Source organism: Medicago sativa, chromosome 3 (genome assembly GCF_051527215.1).
Source record: "Medicago sativa cultivar Bolivia chromosome 3, Bolivia_mono, whole genome shotgun sequence".
Taxonomy (NCBI): domain Eukaryota; kingdom Viridiplantae; phylum Streptophyta; class Magnoliopsida; order Fabales; family Fabaceae; genus Medicago; species Medicago sativa.
In genome coordinates this window covers 101,776,639-101,798,055 of record NC_140751.1, presented here as the reverse complement: position 1 = coordinate 101,798,055, position 21,417 = coordinate 101,776,639, and the positions used below count along the sequence as shown (strand labels likewise).

The window sequence follows — 21,417 nt, the reverse complement described above, 5'->3', positions numbered from 1 at the left end:
TTGCGAGTCTTTCCTCTGCGCCGCGAGATAGGCAGAACTGGAACACTTTCACAGTCACATGAGGTATATCCAACAGTTATCATGCTCAGAAGGATGCAAAAATGAGGAATCTATAAATCACCCTTTTTTGGATTGTGCTTTTTTTTGGAAGCATTTGGTATTGTGTTTTGCACCGGTTGGGAATTCATAGTGTTCTCTCTAACGGTGTGGGGCTGTACGTGTTACAATTGGTGGCTCTCATTTGTTTAGAAAGAATATTTGTAATTGTTTTCAATTGATCTGGATGACTTGTATCGGGATCATTTGAAATATTCGTCATTGTTGCCTTCCGCTGTCAACAACATGGAGTGCATGCTATTTAGTTGTATCTGCCTAGCGAAAGAAACAAGGGGCACTACTGTTTGGTGGTAGTGATGCCATCAAAGGATTACATAATTAAAGCATTATAATTCCTTGCATTCATCGACATTACTACTTTACTAGTAAAATATATATATATATATATATATATATATATATATATATATATATATATATATGTATGTATGTATATGGTGGATTCTTGGACAAGAAAAGGTGATATAATCAAAATGTTGATGTTGTGTGTATAATCCACATCAGATATAAATAAAAATAGATGCGCACTGCATTCCTTTGCAATAGTCATTAGCTTCAGTTTTATATACACTTCCCATTTTAGACATAACTCGCAACTTGTGATTTTCTTCATGTTCATGTGATGGGAGATACAGAGAGTTGTTGTAATATCAAAGTTGTCAGTTCTGAATGGAATCAAAATGGAAAGCAGAAACAAAAGATTGAAGTTTACCTCAAAGTTCTTAGTCGACTTAGGGAATTGAATGTCCCTGAGACTATGGCTCCCGGTTTTGAGGATGATCTTTGGGCGCATTTCTATCGTCTTCCCACTAGGTACCTTCAAACTCATTCTCTCACCACTTCATCATTCTATAGTTAAGTTGATTTTAATTGTAAAATAAAATTTAGGTTGAGTTGATTTTAATTGTAAAATAAAATTTAGAGCTTTTGTAACCAAACAATTGGGTTAAAGGGATTAGCTCCACTAAAGAATGAATTGTTTAGGAGAAACTGAGTTTACTTACCTCCCTGCCAAACACCGAGTTACCATAGCTCGTTTCCATCGGAAAATGGAGGGTTAAGACAAAAAAATATAGCTTTTGCACCTTCAATTAGTTTTTAACCTTGAGTTTATGGTTCGACCTAATATCACATAAATATATATGGATCACTTTACAATCAACTTACTTTAGACAATCAGTTTTCAAGAATCAATCCATTTAAAATTAGTTTTTATCACGACATATAGCAAATCTAATTGTTTGTTATTGGTGTATGTAAATTTAATATGCAATACACTTTAGGTATGCATTGGATATGAATGTGGAGAGGGCTCAATATGTCCTTATGCATAAAAGGTTACTGCACATCGCACGAACCCCAGCTGCATCTACTGGACCTGCAGTTGAAGTCCGTCTTGTACAAGTGGTAGTGGTTTATGCATTAATTAGTCATCATTTCATACTCATAATGAGATTATAATATTCTATATAGCATTTGAATTTTTGATTTAGAAAAGTATTTGAAAATTTTCTCGAAAAGAAAAGTAGACCTAGACATAATTTGCTCTTCTACATTATTTCATTGTTTTAATTTCACACATTTCTCTCTTTTAGTTATTTTAGTTCAATATATTTATTGCTAATTAGTCATTAGTGTCTAGAAAATTAATTTCTTCGTTTTATCAGGCTATGGAAACTTTGCTGGTACCTACCTGTATTAGCAAATTGATTTGCTAGATCTTGGCAATAAATATTTTATGCAGGTTCGCTCTGCTTCTGGAGTGACTTGTAAATCCCTTCATTCAAATTCACGAAATAAAGCGAGTCCTCAAGATTCTGATATTGAGGGCAACATGATGAGGTATGATTGCGTGAATAATATATTTACTTGCTCTTCTCCTTCTTGTAACCTATTTTATTAAAAAAAAAAAAAATTTGGTTGAAACTTTTGATTTTGTTCCTCCTCAATTTTCATTCTACTACTTGTTGCAGGCCTATGCATGAAATCACAATTTCAACAAATGACAAGCCAAAACTTCTTAGTCAGGTAGCTAGCTGATATTATTGATTGCTGTGCAAATATTTCCAGCTGAAATCAATGTTTTTATAGTTTTAAGTAGTTGTGCTGCAACTACAGCTGACTTCCTTACTGTCTGAGACTGGGCTGGACATTCAAGAAGCACATGCTTTTTCGACATTGGATGGCTATTCATTGGATGTTTTTGTTGTTGGTGGTTGGGCAGTTGAGGTATTTTCCTATTGTTTTCTTACGTATAGTTCAGTTCAGTTCAGCAGTTCAATCTACAGACGCTGATGTTAAAGGAAATTAGACTTGATCATGTAACTCATTTACTCAAATATAAACATGTTAGAAGTTTGAACTGAATTATATATACTTGAATTTTTTATGAGCAGAAGAAACGAGAGTATATGACATTGATTATACTCTAATTTTTTTGTCTTTCATTTCTTTGTAAAACTTTGCTTGACAATTTATCCATGCCTGAAATTTATAGGAGACAGAAAAGTTAAAGCATGTACTAGCTAAGAAAATTCAGAAACTAGAGGTAAAGCCCGTTATAAACCAGTTATGGTTGCATTTTTACTGAATATGTTTTTTATCTAGTTTTACCTACATTACTTGTTTTGTTTTTCTCTATCATTTTTCTTACAAACAGCCTATTACTCACATGAAATTAGTGGTTCCCTCATGCCTCTGACAGCCATCTCTTGATTGCCCTCAAAATTCCATATCTTGTTTATGCTAGACGGTAATAGTTCAGTTCGGTGTTCAAATATCAGTACTGTTTCGCTAATTAATGAAAAAAGATGAACATTGTAAACATGTTACATATTTCACATAATAATAAAAGTTAACTGGTGCTGAAATATATATATACTAGTACTGCATGTTTTAATTGTTCTTGATTAGCTTTTTGTAACAATTACAAGTTAACAAGTTAAGGTCATGCTTACTTTGTGGAAACATTTTCTGTTTTCATTTTACTTGTTAACAAAGTGATATGGTCTTGAAGTGAACAAATTCTATGCATTTTTGCGGAAACAATGAAAATACAAAACAAATTGTTTTTATTATTTCCTAATATTTGGGTGCAAATCCAGAAGCAGTCTCAGTTGAAAGAAAATGGCAGTCCTCCTCTTGCAAAGCTTGCAGAGCAAGAGAACATTAGGATGAACTTTATATCTAGACATGTAATTTTTCCCACCCGTGAAAATGGCGTCTCAACAAGTGAAGCAAGTTGGTTGAGATTTGAAAAGAAAATTGCATCTGGACCGTTCAGTGATTTGTGAGTAGTATCATTTCATCTCTTTGATATGTTTGTGGGTAAGTTTATGTTGAATTACTGATAGCTGACACAGGTACAAAGGTACATTATGTAATCAAGATTTAGCTATCAAAGTCCTGAAGCAAGAGAGTTTGAATGAAAATATACAGAGGGAGTTTTCTCAGGAAATATATATCCTAAGGTTCGTTCCATCCCACTTTCCATTCATCGTTCCCCTACCATGAGGCCTTTTTTCTCTGGAATTTTCAATAATGTTTAAATTTAAATAAATATAATTTTCAATATGAAAATTTGTCCAATCAGGTTAACAATGAAAATAAAAAGAAACAATAATATTCTTTAATATATAGGTTAGTATCTCCGTAAGGCAGTCTTGCAGTTGAAATAAAATTTGTAAACGATATTCAATTCATTTTTTTTAATTGAATTGTTGCAGTAAAATTCAGCACAGGAATGTTGTCAAATTTGTTGGTGCATGTACAAAACCCCCAAACCATTGCCTTGTCACAGGTCAAATTTATTAAGTCGCATTCCTAGTTAAATTTTTCCTATTGATTATGACTTTGCCAATGTATTGGAAAAAGCATTGTCCGATTTCAATATAACTTGTTTTTATCTCAGAATATTTGTCTGGTGGAAGTATGTACGACCTTCTTCATAAACAGAAAACTGTCCTTGCTCTTCCATCTTTGCTAAAAGTAGCCATTGATGTTTCTGAAGGGATGAAATATTTGCATCAGAATGATATCATACATCGGGACCTCAAGTCAGCTAATCTTTTGATAGATAAGACTGGAGTAAGCTCACATTGATTACTTTTAAATTTTACTGGCTATTGTATTTTTGTTGATGCTGTCAGTTTATATTTGTCAAGGGAATTCATGCTGGATAAGTTATTGCATGTCCTCTAAAATTGATTGGAGATACAATACAAGTTAATAAGAAGTGATCTATTTTAAAACTTGAATTGATACAGTCTTGGCAAAAGATGGAAAGAAAATAGATTAACTTAACTTTTGGAGTCAATAATGTATAGTAAGTGATTGAGTGTCCTCTCGGTTTATTACCACAAAGTATTAAAATAAGTTTCAAGTTCTTTAAAAATAGAGTTTGCACTTTGCACGGGTTAGGATGAGAATTTGAGAGGAATTCAAAACTTGGTATGAGACTGGATGATAAACTAACTATTGAGATGCAATCATTTGAATTCTCATAATAATAGACCTAGACATAACTATATTCTCAAAACTTGGTATGAGACTGGATGATAAACTAACTATTTGAGAGGATGCATTATTATTATTTTTTTCAGTTCTGCCAATATTTTTGTCTGCTACATCTATTTTGGTCTTCACATAATAGTGCTTCAGAAAGTTTAGATATAGTTGACATTATGAGTTGTATGAACTTATCCAATTGTGTATATATTTTTAAAAACTTTTCAGGTTGTTAAGGTTGCTGATTTTGGTGTAGCCAGAGTGCGCAATCATTCTGGTATAATGACTGCAGAGACCGGAACATATCGGTGGATGGCTCCAGAGGTCTGTGTATATATATAAGTATTGCCATAGGGTTGGTTACTTCTAATTTTTTTTAAATGTATATAACATACAGGCTTGGATTAGGAAGTTTAAGACGAACCTAGACAAGTTGGAATGAGAATGACGGCTTTTATGCTGAAAATTGAACAATTGGAACTGAACATCTATTAAAGCTAACATGAATTTTAGTTCTTTTCGTTGCTTATACGCTTTGCAAATAGATAATAACAATTTTGTCCCCTATTTTATAAACACCCTCCAAAAGTTATTGTAATAATCTTAGTAAAAGATAATGGTAAGCCATTGTTTTGAATTATCTTCTCTCTTGTTGTCTTAACCCATATATGCGCCATTTATCTATATGTATACTTTCATTGGTTAAACATCTTATTAAAAACACCTGTGTTTCTTGCATTTACTTATACCATCTATTGTATAAATTATTGTTGAGAATTGAGATGCCTTGAATTATGTTAGCCGTCGACATGTATTTTAAATTGACATGCTACTTTTGAACTAAACAAGGAGAAAAGTTGAAGGTTTACGAACTCTTAGTATATGTTCTTCCTAATGAAATAAGAATCTCGCGACTTTTTGTGACATAGGTCACATTGACTGAATCACTTAAATTTGTGTCTTGTTCTTTCCTCTTTTTCCTTTGATCTTTCGACTTTTGTGTGGTTTATTCTTGTCTTTGTCAAAACAATTACAACTAATTTGTGATTTCGCTTACATATGAAAGGTTATTGAGCATAAACCATATGATCACAAAGCTGATGTCTTTAGCTTTGCAATTGTTCTCTGGGAGCTGCTTACAGGAAAGGTAATGCTTCTTGCATTTTCTTTTCTTATCCATAGAGCCCTAGAGTTAAATCTTCCCCATTAAAAGTGATTTATCCTCTCTACTATGCAAAATTTGTATTAAACTTTCATTTTCTTTTTATTGACCAAAACCTATCATCTTCAAATAGCGTTGAACTAATATAGTTTGGTATGTAAACTCAACTCAATGCCACTGGTTAGATTACTTCCAGACAATGTTGGCTACATTAATTCAGATATAGGACTAATGAGTAAAATATAAACCTTGGTGTAGAGAAAGAGTAAAGACTAAGGACTGATTGTTTCATTGATTTAAAACTGGTAACAATGTATACTACATTTAACAGCTTACAGCAGAATTTGACAATAAAAGAGGAAGAATGTTTCAAATAATTTTTGTGTGTGTTTTTGTTCAGTTACAATTATGGTTGCACAGAATTTAAACTTTTCATCATTGTTTTCTTATTGAATGTCAGCTTCCTTACGAGCATTTGTCCCCATTGCAAGCAGCAGTTGGAGTGGTCCAGAAGGTATACTTTCACTAGCAAATTATACTTGCACTACAAAAATATTTGAATGAAGTAAAGTATATATTGGCTATAGTAAATATAGTAAATTCGAAAGTCTATGGTAGCTCAATTTACCAAACAACAAAAATATTATTATTAATAATTTAGATGAGATTTGGGGATAAACTGCAGGGTTTAAGGCCCAAAATTCCAAGGCATTCTCATCCAAAGTTGGTGGAATTGCTTCAGTGGTGCTGGCAGCAAGATCCATCTTTGAGACCCAATTTTTCAGAAATTTTGGAATTTTTGCTGCACATTTCCAAGATGGTATGTCAGGGCCGTTCCTGATGAGATGATGAATGTCATGTGAAAATTAATAATTTAAATGTTATTTTTTCTTACATTTTTTTCCCTGCAAAATCATTAATAATTCATATATTAGAAATTAGATTATTTAAAATATTTTTTTCTATTAAAATCAAATTAAAACTATTTAAAATAATAATATTTTGCTAACTATCTATAACAGCATAAATAGATATATTGCTATCTCTTTTTTATAGGGTGTATTACTAAATTTTGTTCAACAATATATCTAACAACATAAATTATCTTAACTAAATCACTTTTTCAATGTTTTTTTTTTTGGCAAATTTTCAATGTTCTTTTCTTTTCTTGTAAGTTCTTGACTATGTTTATGAATTGTAGTTTTTTTAATATCCAATTTCAATCCATTTACTCATTAAAGTCATGTGTGCTAATTCACGCTCTTTAAACGCTACAGAAGAATGATTCCGGTCATTGAAACTGTATTTGCTAAAGGGTTTGTTTTATGTCTTGTACCAAATAGCACAACATGCCCAACTCCTATCTTGATCTTCTCCTATAGAACACTAACAAATAAAGTATGATATGAGAAGTGTCTACCAAAAGAATGATTCCCCTTCTCTTTTAGATGATGGGTTATGTATTTGGTCGGAAAATATACACTTCTTCCTCTAAAAGACACACATTCATCATCGTTGCTACCGACTGCTTTACTAAATGGGTCGAAGTTCAGCCGATGATAAATGTGGGATAGGATGACATCATTAACTTTATCCTGAACCAAATCAAATACTCCATCCGGTCACTATTATAAGCAAAAATTGACTTTTTAGATTCATTCAATAAATGATGTATGTGGTCTATATATAAACCACATACATTATTTATTGAATGAATCTAAAAAGTGAATTTTTGCTTATAATAATGACCGGAGGGAGTATAAGTTTGAAATTTTTGGGACTATCACAACCGACCAAGGAACAATGTTCATAGAAGAAAAAGTGGTTGCCTTAATGATAAATTTTAAAAGAGAAATGTTAACCAGTGCCCCGGGCACATGAAGCATATATAGTAACACTGCATTGGAACTTGTGAAGTCAACTCTTTAAAGGTTTAAAAAATGTTATTTTTAAACTAAAACTTTCTTTTTTTGGTTTCTTTAAGCAGTGCCCCGGGGGCACCGGTTAACCCAACCCATTTTAAAATCAGGCTCGTACATTCCTCCCTTTATTGTGTTGAGGTCAATGGGTAGGCCGAGGCGAGCAACCGAATTATCATCGGCATAATAAAATCGAGAATAATCCGAGGAGATGACATGTAACCATGCAGGAAGTCGTTTGGGACATGAGGAATTCTAAAACAAATGACACATGTTTCACCCCTAAAAAAAATCCTTGTTAAGACTCATATCAAGTAGCTAGAAATATTCACACAAAAAATATGTTTTTCCATTAATAGGCTATTTATTCATTGGAAATGTTCATTGTTACGACCAAGATTTTAACGAAAAATAGATGAAAAATGTCGAATGACTTACTCCACCCACGACACGGCGTGTTTTCAGCCAAAAATATCACTTCAAAAATATTACATATTGTGTGATTCGTGGGTTTGCTATTTGTACTAAATAGCTTAGCTCATACATACTTAGGGGTGGCAAAAGGGGTCTGACCCGCCGGGCCGGCCCGTTTGGCCCGCTATTTTTGGCGGGCTGAGTCGAAGTTTTGAACTCGTTTTTTATAGTTGGCTTGACTCGTCTCGTCTCGTTAAAATACGGGGCGGGGCGGGCCGGCCCGCTTAACTCGTTGGAAACGGGACATGCACGGGGCGGTCCGCTTAACTAGTGTTTCAATTTGTTATTTTGAGTCTTATTTTATGCTTTTGGATTTCTTTTGGTTGTTAGATTTATTTTGAGACTTATTTTATGCTTTTGGATTTATCTTAGTTGTTGAGTTTATTTATTTTGAGGTTTATTTTATAATTTGGTTGTTGAATTTATTTTATGATTTGTCTTATTTTGCTATTAGTTATGATGTTGAATTCGACAATTTGATAATTATTTTGTTTTTCACAAATTTACTTGCTACCTATTCTTTTATATTTTTTTAAGATAAAATCAACATAGTTTTTTTTTGTAACAATTAAGTTGTAAAAAAAATAAAAAATAATTTTTTTTTGTTTGGCGGGCCGGCCCGCCAACTCGCAAGTCCGCCACTAAACGGGGCGGAGTGAGATTTTGGACTCGGTCACAAAATTTGACTCGGCTCGTCTCGTCTCGTTTTTAGCGGGCTTAGACGGGGCGGGCCTAAATGGGGCGGGCCGGCCCGCTTTGCCATCCATATACAGTTAAAACTCTATAAATTAATAATGTCAGGACCGGAGAAATTTATTAATTTAGAGAGTTATTAATTTATCGATAAATTAATAATTATTAATTTAAAGAGTTTTTAAGTAATTATACTGTACATACCAAACAAAAAGGTAAATTAGTCTATGCCTCTTATAATTACGTTGCAGCGAACCTTGGGACTCAACGTAAATTAGTAACTACTGTGTTCATATGCATTGGAAATCAATAATGACTTTTGAAGTACAGTAAATGTAAACAAGAGGAACAAATGTGTTCAATGTATTCTTAATATATTTTTTTTCAGTTTCCATGAATTATTAATTTATGATTTTGTTGGGACCGAAAATTATAAAGGGATCTCCCGAAAAATTATTATCTTATTATTTTATCGAGTTTTTTAATTTTTTACATTGGCCCAAGTCGGGACCGAACAAATTTATTATTTTAGAGAGTTTATTAATTTACCGAATATTAATTCAAAGAGTTTCTACTGTACATACTTTATTTTTGGTAAACTTAGCTCATACATACTTTGTCTTTATCATAGAATCACTTGTTTAAAAATTTGTTCTATAACCTTGACGATCTAAATTCGATACTCTAATACGTTGAAAATACAACGAAAACTCATACATACTTTTTTTTGGGAATGAAGTTCATACATACTTAGTATAGCATTATGAAGTCTTGAAAATGAACGATATAAAAACAATTTGTTCTAAAAAATTGGGAGAGTTAAAACGAAATTGGAAAACTTTAAATTCTCAAATCCATAATTTATATGAAATTTATGTAGATCTGTTTAATATACATTGTTCTTTTGAACATAGTTCTTTTTCCCTCAAATTTCTCTAGCCATAGTAAAAAATTATTATATAACAAAAAAAGAATTGTGTTTTTTATATGCATGTGTTTAGTTGTTAGTATATTGTTAGAGAAAAAGAAAAAATATTAAGCTTGCATAATAATTATTTTTTAAGGTGCCCCTTTCTATTTTTTAGAGGAAGGGGATTTATTATGTATCTACCACATTATTCAATATTTTAGGAAAAAACAATACTTTCTGTTAGTGTTTGGCGTATAATTCATTTATTATTGAATAATATTTTATCTACATTTTTTGTAGATGTATACACTTTGAAATAAAGAAGAACAAGAATAAAAATAAAATAATATGACATATATGATAGTTTGAAAATGTGAAAGAAAGAGAGATAAAGAACAAAATAGGATGTTAAATAAGTGTATAAAATTTAGAAATTTCTATTTATTATTGTTTATTATCACTGACCTCAGCTGTGTTTGGGAAACAAGACAAACAAATGATAATCGACACTCCATCTTTTTCTTATGAAACAGTAGTTTTTTTTGGGTTGATATATATATAGACCTAGTTTATTTCTAGATGAATCACAGATTACACATGCTTTAAAATATGCTATAGTATATGCTTTTTTTAAGGGAAGTATACTTTTTTTTAAGGGTTTAGTGTATAGACCTAGTTCGTTCAAAAAAAGTGTATAGACCTAGTCTTAACAGCGAGAAAGTCATTTTTTATTTTTTTGACGTGGAAGGATATATGAGACAAAGTCCAGTCAAATTTCTTAAAATAAAAAGCCCATTAAAAAAAGATAGATGTGTTTGTTTTAACTTTAAGAACATATATTGTGTAAGAATTTTTTAGAGATATTTAAAAAAATCTAAAACCATTGTGTTTGTTTTTTTAGGGACTATTTATGTTTGTTTACTACCCAAAAAAATAGTTTTTTAACTAAAAGATTTTTAACTAGTTCATATGTTACCTTCTTTGTTTTAAAAAAAAAATAGATTTTTTGAAGGAATAAAATAGATTTTGAAAAAAGTTAATCTTAATAACTTTTCATTTAAGAGTTAAAATAGATATTTTCTAAAAATATCTAAAACAAATGGGGCCTAAAAGTTGCCGGTCTGTCATTAATATTAAAAAAATGGAGACTAATTTTACAAAAGTCGTCATAAAAAATAATCACAAATGTACCAAGCTACTCCCTCTGTCCCTTGATATAAGAACTTATAGTTTTTTCTTCCACATTTTATTAAAAAAAATTGATAGCGTAGTTAATGTGTCTATTTTATGTGTGAATTACTAAAATGGCCTTTGTATGTATGCGCAGTAAATTTTTACTTTTCCTACTCCAAAGCACTTTGTAGTATTAATTAGGAGTTTATTTGAAAAAGAAACAATAAATATATCTAGTAATTTAAAAATAAATTTATATTTAAGGTCAACTTTTTAATCAAATAGGTTCTTTATATAAAGACGGAGGGAGTAAAAAAATAAACATGTTCTCTAAAAAAATAAAAATAAACATGTTATGCGCACAACGTGGTTGATTGTCTATTTTTTTAGAGGAGTAGTTGTTTGTTAGTCATCCCAATAATAATTATTTATTTACTAAGGGAATAATAATTATTTAGTCATCCCAATTCGAAGAGATTCAAGTTAACAATTACTACCAAGTACCAACGTCAAAACAATCGTGTCTCTGAACCAAAATAAAAAGTAAAAATCAAAATACAATTAAAATCACACCTAACTAGGAATTTTACCCCATGATTAGTCGTTTAATTCAGATTACAACCAACCACGCAAGAAATAATAATGCTAAATTCTTCGTAACAATTTGTTTTTGGTGGAAAGACATTTGTGTATAAGTCTCCAAGCAAATAATGAAATCTTCAAAGAAACCATATCAATCAAAGCGGCTTTATAAAAAGGTGAGTTTGCTCCATCTTCAAATTTAGATATCAACTAATAAACTTCTTTAAGTGATCAATACATACCATCATGATTAAGATCCCAAATTAAAGTATCCTCCGCATACCACATTATCTTTCAACAAAATGTTAGACAATAAAATCTTACGCTCCTTCACAAACTCAACCTCCTAAACAAACACAGTTGTATTGTCCAACTCCAACAACTTCCTTCAACACCGACAACTAACCTTGTATACAAACTTATGGTAAAGTATTAGATTAATGAAATTGAATATCTAATTAGATTTCTTTTTTTTATTATAATTATATTAATAAAAAAAATCCAATTCAAAAAGAATCCATTTTTTTTCTAATCTCTAGTAAAAGAATTTTAGAGGATGTTTTCCAATTGTTTTATAGAACGAATCGGGAGACAATCAAATAGAAATAAGAGATGCAAATAAGAGTCTGAGTATGCAAAGAAATCCTTCACGTAGAGATTTTTCTCCATCACTAAATTAAACAACTTATTAAAGTGCTCTGTTACCACCTAGCCACAGCTCTAACCAAAATAATGTCTTACTATCATTTCCTATTTTCTTAGAAACATTATACATAAACCATCTTCAGTGTCGTTTTTGAGATTTTAGTGGTTTAGGACAAACATACAATTTGGGTCCTAAATAATGAGTATATAAAAAAAATTAAATTTCTAAAGTGTGAAAATAGTATGCTTGAAGAGGATAGTTTTTACTATGTTAAGAAATTATCTAACAAAAACATCAAAATTCATACAAAAAAAATATTCAAATGTTCATACAAAACAATTCCTATGGACATTTTGAGATGCAAAGTCACTAATAATTGTGTCAATATCAATAAGTTCTATCATATCTTTTTCAACATCAATAGGTTCTGGTGGGATTGTAAAAGCGTTATTTTTCAAACAGTTGAAGAAGAGTCGCTTTAACAAGGGATATCAACTGGATGGGTAAAAGATAAATCATCATTATTCAATTTAACACAACAAAAGTTTTTTTCTTATAGACGAGGTCAATCAAATGAATTCAATAAGCATCAAAATCTCCTCTCATAAAACATGCAGATAACCCTCAATTGTATAGCCTACAACTTTTCTAAATAAGGAGTGTGAGATGCTTTCTTTTGATTTAGACGGAAGGTTTTGGGATGGAGGTAGACTAAGGATTTAAACTCCCATTATAACATCACAATAAATTATAAATGGGTTAATAAAGAACTAAGCTCATCCTTTAAAAAAAAAAAAGAACTAAGCTCATTACTAACAATCACACCTCCCTTTAGAATTCAAGTAACTTTTTGTTGGGCCTAATGAACCTCTAGTTTTTTTTTTGTTGCGGCCTAAATTTCGTACTTATTTTTTTTGGGGTCTAGAAAGGCCGTCATGCTCGCCATGCCTCAGCTACGACCCTAACCATCTCCCTCGACACACCTCATTATCTCTTTCAATACTACAAATATCATTCCACCAAGTCGAATATATATATGTATGCTACTACCCCCAACTACTTCCCCATCTAGAGTCTCATATTTATGAATCAAGACTTTACACCAAAACTCACATTTCTCCCTCTTTAACCTCCAACACCACTTATCTAAAAGAGCTAAAATCTTTTAAATAAAATAAACTCTTGCTTTGAATGTAATAGTATCCATATGATCCGCAATACGTTATTTTATTTTTACGAAACAAGTATATTATTTTATTTCCTCTTGATACAAAATATTTTTATGCTTTTAAAATTTTAAATATTTTCAGTTTATGTTTCTTTTATATGAAATAATGAGTTGATATCAGGCAAGGTCATGAAGAAAATACTAATTTTTTCTACGTAAACTTTAGCAATTGTTTGCTTTTTTGAATACTTAACAAATGTCTTAATGATACTTGCACTACCAGAAAACCGGTGATTAGCCACGGTCAAAGGCGTGGCTAAACTATTGTATAACCGTGGTTAAGGAATGTTACCACGCAGACCACAACCGTGGCAAACAAGGGCGTCGCTAAACTTTAGCCACGGCTAATTTTGTCGTGGTAACCTTGTGTTAGCTACGGATTTGAGCTCTTATAGCCACGGTTAACTCGTGGATAAAGAAATGAAGAAGGTCTGTTATACATACAGTTTGCCACAGGCCTATCCGTGGCTAAAGTGTTTTTTTTTTTTTTTTTTTTAATAATTGCTAATTTTTCAGCTTCAGCATACTAGCCAAAATGCAGTACAGTATATAAAGACAATAGTAGCAATACTCCTGCTTGGGATATAAGTAGACATTAAACTAACAAGGTCAAGAGCCAATTTCTTAAAGCAATATGTAGGGATCAAAATACAAGTTGCAGTCATATAAAATGTAGTGGAATCAAAATTACATTCTTAACATATTATAGCATGACTAATATACTAACAAGGCCAAAAGCTAATATACTAACACATTCACTACTGAAGCTAAAAACACAAACAGAGTCCTTCATTTAGCAGTCCAAAAAACAGCATGTTCCTTATTGGTTTAATTACTAGAACTGGTACCTGTCAAGTAAAGAAAAATGAAAGGAAGAATTGGTTAATTAAAGATCAACAATTGTATAATGCTAATTATAATGTAAACTAGAAACACAAGATATGATTATTATGAAGAAATACCTTGGTTGAAACTTGGTAATTCATCGCCAAATTTTTCTTGCAAAAAATTGGTGAGAAATGCCAAGTGACTTTGAGCTTGTGTAAGCTGCTCCTTAGTCTCTTCATATCCAGTTAACTTTTCCCCTAAAGTGTGTACTTGCTTCTTCAAATCCTCAATATTTTGGCTAGAGCTACCAACATTAACAAATTCAGAGAAACGCTTGCGTGTTCCAAATACCTTAGAGGGGCAAACACCAACACCTAATCCACGCACTCGACCTGAATGCTCAGCTCCATACACTTTTCCGACAACATCATCTGGATAGGCATTAATCTTTAAGGGAACACCTAAAGTAGCAACACGCTCTTGATCTTTGAGCAAATTCTCTGATATCTTATCCTATTAAAAACAGGTAATTAGCTACCATGAAATATCCAAATAGCAGGCTATATACATCAAGAGTGATGTTATATCTCGCGACCCAACTAGATGCAATTTCATATGCTCTGATAATTAAATAATGCAATTTCAGCATTACTCTTAAATTAAATATTGTGTCACATAGAAAAGAAAGCAATGACTCATTCAAATTAAATAGTATCCAGACAATAAATATAGAACCAATGCCCACCCAAAAAAACATGAAAAAACTGCTAGTGTCATAGCAACATGTTCTACCAACACCCACCCCAAAGATGACAAAACATAAACATAACACGTCATTATCAAATTCAACTATAACTGAAACTGAAGCCCTCACACACAAGATCAAGGGGAACCTGGAAATTTTGCAGAAAATACATTTGACATCTCCAAACAACTTATTTGAATCTATGTCCCATCTAATCTAAGTCTTTAGAACACATTCATTAAACTAAAACAAAATTATAGAAAAATGAAAAGGAAATGCAATCAATTTACTTACAGCAATAACTTTTCCTTCGTCACTCACAAATTTTCCGTGCTTATTTATTAATGTTGACAAAATAACCTCACTGCGACATACCGGTCGTTTTAATCGTAGCTCCTAATAAAATCAATACAATAAAAGTTAACCATTAATTATCATATATCATATAACATACTTAAACTTTACTATGATAAAGTAATATAGAACGCTCTAAACAACTTACCATCTGACGACCCCTTCTTGCTTGCTCTTACTACCTCCAGCATGTGAAACTTTCAGCTTCTTGCGGTTTCTTGTATTTTGCTCACTTATTTTCTATAATTGTTAAATATATTAGTCATTTTATACCTTCAAAGTGAAAATATAAATATCTTTTACATATTTTGTTAAAAAATATACAATGAACATCTATACCTTCATTTTGTCACTAGTATAGTAACTCACAAAAGTTGCCCATTGAACAGGAGGAACACTAGAAGGACGATTAGCAAGTATCTCTTCTTTACTTTTCCTGGGATAAAAGTGATCACACCTTAACTTGTATTTATAGGCCCTCCATCTTTCCCCTAGTGCACTCCATATCCAATTGATTCCAGCAGCATAATCAAATTCAAAACGATCCTTTAAATATTATATTCATCAATCAATCAGTAATAACAAGAAATACAATAAAACAATTAAAGTAATGGTAATTTTAGATAACAACCTCGATAGACTTCCATTGTGCCAGACCATTCTCGATTGGCATCAGATCCCATGTTTCAATAGATACAGGACAGAATGCTGACTTTGTAGCAAGTTTACCTAAATATCTCACAAGTAGATTTGAACCATCATCAATGCCTGGTCCGTCACCACCGATCTCCACCATAACTTTCTTTGTCTTTTCCAAATGCCAAACTTGGTTTGCTACCATTCTTCGAATTGTAATTTCATTGGTAATAGTATCTAAAATTATGTACATGAAGTGAAGTAAATAAACTTAATTAGAGAATAAACTTAATAGTGCAACTAACAAATTAGAGAATAAACTTAATAGTACATTTTTCGTGCAACCAACTAATTAGAGGATAAACGTAATAATGTTACTTTTACCTCTAACTTTGACAAGTAAGGGCTCCTCTTTTAGCTGCGGGACTGTTTCATTTGGGCATGAAGAAGAGTCAAATATGTCATTCTCAATTGAGTTATCTGTCATGTCCACATTGGTAAATTGGTCATCCAGTTGATCGTCGATATTTTGTTGGGGCTGGTCTTGTAAAGTCTCCCTGTCATTTTGATTTTCTTGTCCTTGTAACCTTTCTAACAATTCGTGTCCTGAAGTATTCTTGCGTCTTCTACCCATATCAAATCAATACCTATGTATACATGGTTACAATTCATGTCTTGAATTACTCATTTCAGCAACAAAAAAAAGTATAAAATTGTGAATAAATACTAAAACTAAATGAAGCACATTATCAACCACAATTGAAGAAGTATGTTCATAAGATTAATCGCTACCTACCACTAATACAGCACAAAAAGTCTCATATAAAATTCAAATTTATACTAACAAAAAGTCTCATATAAAATTCAGAACTGGTGTAAGGACTTTGTTCCATTGGTTTTAGTTTAGAAATAAGTTATGCAGTGCAGGAGAACATTCATTGTGACAGTCCAACAATAAAATGCAACTTAAATAAGTTATGCAGTGCAGTCCCCTGAACTTTCCTCCACCACAACCAAACCAAAAAACTTTCCCTCTTTATTATAACACAACCAACAAAGGGTAAAACTCGACTACGCCGCAATTTGAGAATAAGTAATAGCTTATCCTTTACTTCAGAAACAACATTAACAATTTAAGGGTTTCAAATCTAAGTTTAAAATATTGAATAACACAAAAAGATCAAACCTAATAAGTTTAAATCATCAAATAATAGCAACGATCGAACTTAATAATTTCAAGTCATACAAATTCAACTTCTCAGTGAAGAAAATATAAACTGAAGTAATACCAATGCTAAATACAACTTTTCACAGAATAATAATCACAAAAAAAAATGCTAAATACAACTTTTCACAGAATAATAATCACAAAAACTAAACGAACAAGAGAAAGATAAGAAATCCTTACCTTGAGCAAGATCAAAGTGAAACCAGAAATTTAATAACCTGTGTTAAAAAACATGAAAAAGAAAGAACAAGTTAAAATCAAAAGAAACATGGGCAAAAATCAAAGAATCAAACAAAAAGACAGAGAACCTAGAAATGGGTTAGAATGGGTTAGTGGGTTAAGGAATGAAATGAAATAAAAACACAGAGAACCTAAAAATTTCATGCTCCAAACGATGAATACAGATTGAAAATCAAACTTGAAATAGCAAAACAGAGATAGATGAATACAAATTGGAAATTACAAAGGTAAGAAAATTGAGATTTGAAGAAAACTAAAGTTAGGGTTCGGCTGGAAGGAAGAAGAGAGAAAAATGATTCACCTTGATTCCTTATGTGAGAATGCTGGATGGACGGCGCTTAGTAGGTGGAAGGAGGTTAGGGTTTCATGTTTGGGGAAAATGAATTTTGTCTCTCTGTTTCACGTTTTTGAGGGAAATGAAATGAAAAAAAAATAATAAATGAATGAAGGAGGGAGAATGAAAAAAATAGGCGCGGAGACAATTTTAGTAGAGGGGGAAACCTGAATTGGGATTGTTGACTTAGCCACAACTTTGACCGTGGAAAATGAAAATTTAACCCGTGGCAAAATGAAATGTTAGCCACGTTCACCATACCGTGGCTAAATAACCGTGGCTAATAGCCGGTTTTTTGGTAGTGTTGTTAGCATGACCCAATTACTTACACAAATACTTATACATCTTTTGGTAAAAATAAAATAAAAAAACTTATGCAACTGTCCTTAAAATAATTAATATAAGGTTGACATTTAATACTTGTTGTTTAAGGTATACTCCTCATACAAACATGTGCTTTGATTATAATAGTATCCATATGATTCGCAATACTTTTTTTTTAACGAAACATGTATATTATTTTATTTCCTTTCAAATAAGTATAAATTTTTATTTATTTTTGGGTCCAACATTAACAAGTACATTATTTTAATTTGCTCACATCGTGGCCCGTACAATTCCATGTTCATTGTATTTGTTTATTAGAGATAAATTTGTTGTGACCAAACTTTTTGAATTTAAATACTGAAAATTTATAAACTAAACGATTTGACTCAAATGATTAAAGAGCTTGACAAATTGTTCGATTCTAAAGTGAAATAATTTTTTCCCTAAAAAAAGTGAAATAATTTTTTACCAAATTTTATTTACCAAACTCAGCATTACCAGGACCCCTTCCAAAGGGTTAACACAAGAAAAAGTTAATTAATACATAAATATATTACAATATTTAATATTTTTTTATAAAGTTTTTTATGCTTTTAAAATATTACATGATTTTAAAATAATTTTTTATAACAGTATCCATATGATTCACATTACAAGATTTTAATTAAAGGTTTTCTTAAAAAAAGATTTTAATTAAAGGTTAAATATATCAATTTTTTGTTTTAGTTCTTTTACAAATTTTCTTTCACCTTTAGCCTCTTAAAATTTTCAATCATCATTGTACCAAAAAAAAAAAAATTCAATCATCATTTATGATCTCTACTTTTAAGTCAACTTTCATGTAACCTTCAAACTTTTAAATGAAATTTTTTAGGAATGTTGAGAATATTATAAGAATTTTTTATAAAAGAATTAGATTTTTTAACAAAACATGAATTAAGTATGAATTTTTTTATGTTTTTACATTTAAAAATTCATATTTAATTTATGTCATGTTAAAAAATTCTATTTATAGGGACCAAAGTTCATAATTGATATGAAAACTTTTGCGAGACTAAAAATCAAAGAAATTTTTTAAGAAAACTAAAACAAAAAGTTGATATACTTATAAGATCTAAAAATATGCTTATCCCTTTAATTAATTTGCTCACACCCTAAAGTTATTTGTATTCATTTATCTTTTTTTTTAGAGATATTTGTTTATCTTATTAATCATAATTCATAATATATGCGGCAAAATATTATCAGAGTGCAAGATGTATCAAATTTAATTATAGAAAATGCAAGTGTTATTTCCCTAAATTTTAATATGCGGCCAAACGGTCATGCTTCACGTGGCGCTGGCGGATTTTCACAGCCTGTGTGATATCTGCCTCCCTTCTAAAGTATTTGTAACGTGTAATCTTCTCTTACCTGTATAATCATGTGTATATATATCATCGTTTGTTCATTCTAGCTCCAGCATCAAAACCAGTTATAATTCCACGTTACTTCTCCTTTTTTTAATTATACCTTATCAAGCTGTTAAGCACCAAAAATGCCTACACTAGTAGCCGAAGAATCCCTATCCCAAATTGCCAACCTGAAGCCCATTTTTGGTGCTTCAGGAGTGAAAGGCAAGAAAGTTACAACTTTGTCATCAGAGGTTACTATTTCTGATTTCATTCAATCCGTTATTAAAACCAAACCAGCTGAAAATGACTCACCATTTAGCGTCCTTGATTTAAGGGTTGTAATTGATCTTATGAACAAATGGACCATAAAACTTCCAACTGTTAAGCCTTTTTACGCAGTTAAGTGTAATCCAAACATTTCACTTGTAGGCACATTAGCTTCACTTGGCACCAATTTCGACTGCGCCAGCCGCACCGAAATTGAATCCGTTTTATCCCTTGGCGTTTCACCCGACAGAATCATCTATGCCAACCCGTGTAAATCAGAGTTACACATTAAATATGCTGCAAGTGTCGGCGTAAACTTAACCACCTTTGACTCTGTTGGGGAGATTGAAAAGATAAAAAAATGGCATCCAAAATGTGAGCTCCTCCTCCGTATTAAGACGGAGGAAGGTAGTGGAGCGCGTGCATCTTTGAGTGTCAAATATGGCGCGCTTCACAACGAAGTTCCCAAGCTTCTCAAAGCTGCTGATGTGGCGGGACTTAAAGTAACTGGCGTATCGTTCCACATAGGCAGTGGAGGAGCCGATGCAAAAGCTTACCACGGAGCCATATTATCAGCTAAAGAAGTTTTTGAAACAGCTACACGGCTTGGAATGCCAAAAATGAAAATTCTTGATATTGGTGGTGGATTCACTTCTGGCTCCAAATTTGATGAAGCTGCATTGAATGTGAACGATGCAATAAAAACTCATTTCGGAAATGACAAGGATCTTGTTGTTATTGGTGAACCTGGCCGTTACTTTTCGGAAACGACATTTACATTAGCAACAAAAATTATTGGAAAACGTGTGAGGGATGAGTTGAGAGAGTATTGGATCAACGATGGAATTTACGGAACTCTTAATAATATTTTATTTGATTCAGCTATTCTCACATGCACCCCACTTAGGTTTGGTTCAAAACCTGAGAATGTTACATGCAAAGATCCTAAAACTTACCCTTCAACGGTTTTTGGACCCACTTGTGATGCCATTGATACGGTTCTCAAAGAGTACCTGCTACCTGAACTTGAGGTGAACGATTGGCTTGTGTTTCCAAATATGGGTGCATATACAACTTCTTCTGGAACCAATTTCAATGGGTTTTGCTCCACAGCTAAGGACATTTACCTTGCATGTTCAAGTCTTGTCGGGCAAGAATAAATTATCACTTGTGATGCCATTGATACGGTTCTCAAAGAGTACCTGCTACCTGATCAAATGGTGCTTTTACGTTGTTGTCCTGGAGATTGATTGTGTTAGAAGAGTTATTTCATTCCACTAATAATGTAATAGTTGATGCCTTGTCAACTATTGTGTTAGAAAAGTTATTTCATTCGACCAATAATGTAATACTCCCTCCGTCTCACAATATTAGTCGTTTAAGGTTTGTGCACGATTATTAAGGAAATGATTAATTGTGTTGATTTCAATGGTAAAATTAGTAGCATTTACTAAAATATCCTTATTAATTGTAGTTAGTGGAGTAGTTTAGTTGGATGGAATTTAATAAATAAGGGTATAATAGTGGGAAAAAGTAATAAATGCTGCATCGATATTGTAAAGTGACAATTATTTAAAAAAAAATGTTAAAGTGACAATTATTGTGAGACAGAGGGAGTGGTTAACGTAAAAAAAAAAAAAGAGGGAGTAGTTGA

The 21,417-nt window shown here is 31.7% G+C and overlaps 2 protein-coding genes and 1 pseudogene across 3 annotated transcripts; 2 read left to right on the top strand and 1 right to left on the bottom strand.

The window, feature by feature from the left end:
* The first annotated feature begins 739 nt into the window (after positions 1–739).
* Positions 740–6,681, top strand: LOC146943050 (serine/threonine-protein kinase STY46-like). Its single transcript, XM_085758061.1, has 14 exons — positions 740–930; positions 1,401–1,546; positions 1,836–1,959; positions 2,091–2,145; positions 2,236–2,346; positions 2,615–2,665; positions 3,222–3,406; positions 3,480–3,587; positions 3,843–3,916; positions 4,028–4,203; positions 4,852–4,947; positions 5,690–5,770; positions 6,246–6,299; positions 6,471–6,681. Exons 1-14 carry the CDS (start codon positions 740–742, stop codon positions 6,624–6,626), a joined length of 1,608 nt encoding a protein of 535 aa, XP_085614187.1. The 3' UTR covers positions 6,627–6,681.
* A 7,330-nt stretch (positions 6,682–14,011) lies between these two features.
* LOC146943049 (uncharacterized) lies at positions 14,012–18,047 on the bottom strand (annotated as a pseudogene). Its single transcript, XR_015032944.1, has 9 exons — positions 17,743–18,047; positions 17,382–17,419; positions 16,358–16,620; positions 15,969–16,210; positions 15,677–15,883; positions 15,486–15,577; positions 15,278–15,379; positions 14,373–14,751; positions 14,012–14,258 (listed from the first exon to the last, which is right to left on the bottom strand). The product of XR_015032944.1 is annotated as an uncharacterized LOC146943049 (transcript).
* A 1,509-nt stretch (positions 18,048–19,556) lies between these two features.
* LOC146943048 (ornithine decarboxylase-like) lies at positions 19,557–21,200 on the top strand. The gene has a single exon (XM_085757135.1). The coding sequence runs from the start codon at positions 19,640–19,642 to the stop codon at positions 20,921–20,923; it is 1,284 nt and encodes a 427-aa protein (XP_085613261.1). The 5' UTR covers positions 19,557–19,639; the 3' UTR covers positions 20,924–21,200.
* The last annotated feature ends 217 nt before the right edge of the window (positions 21,201–21,417 follow it).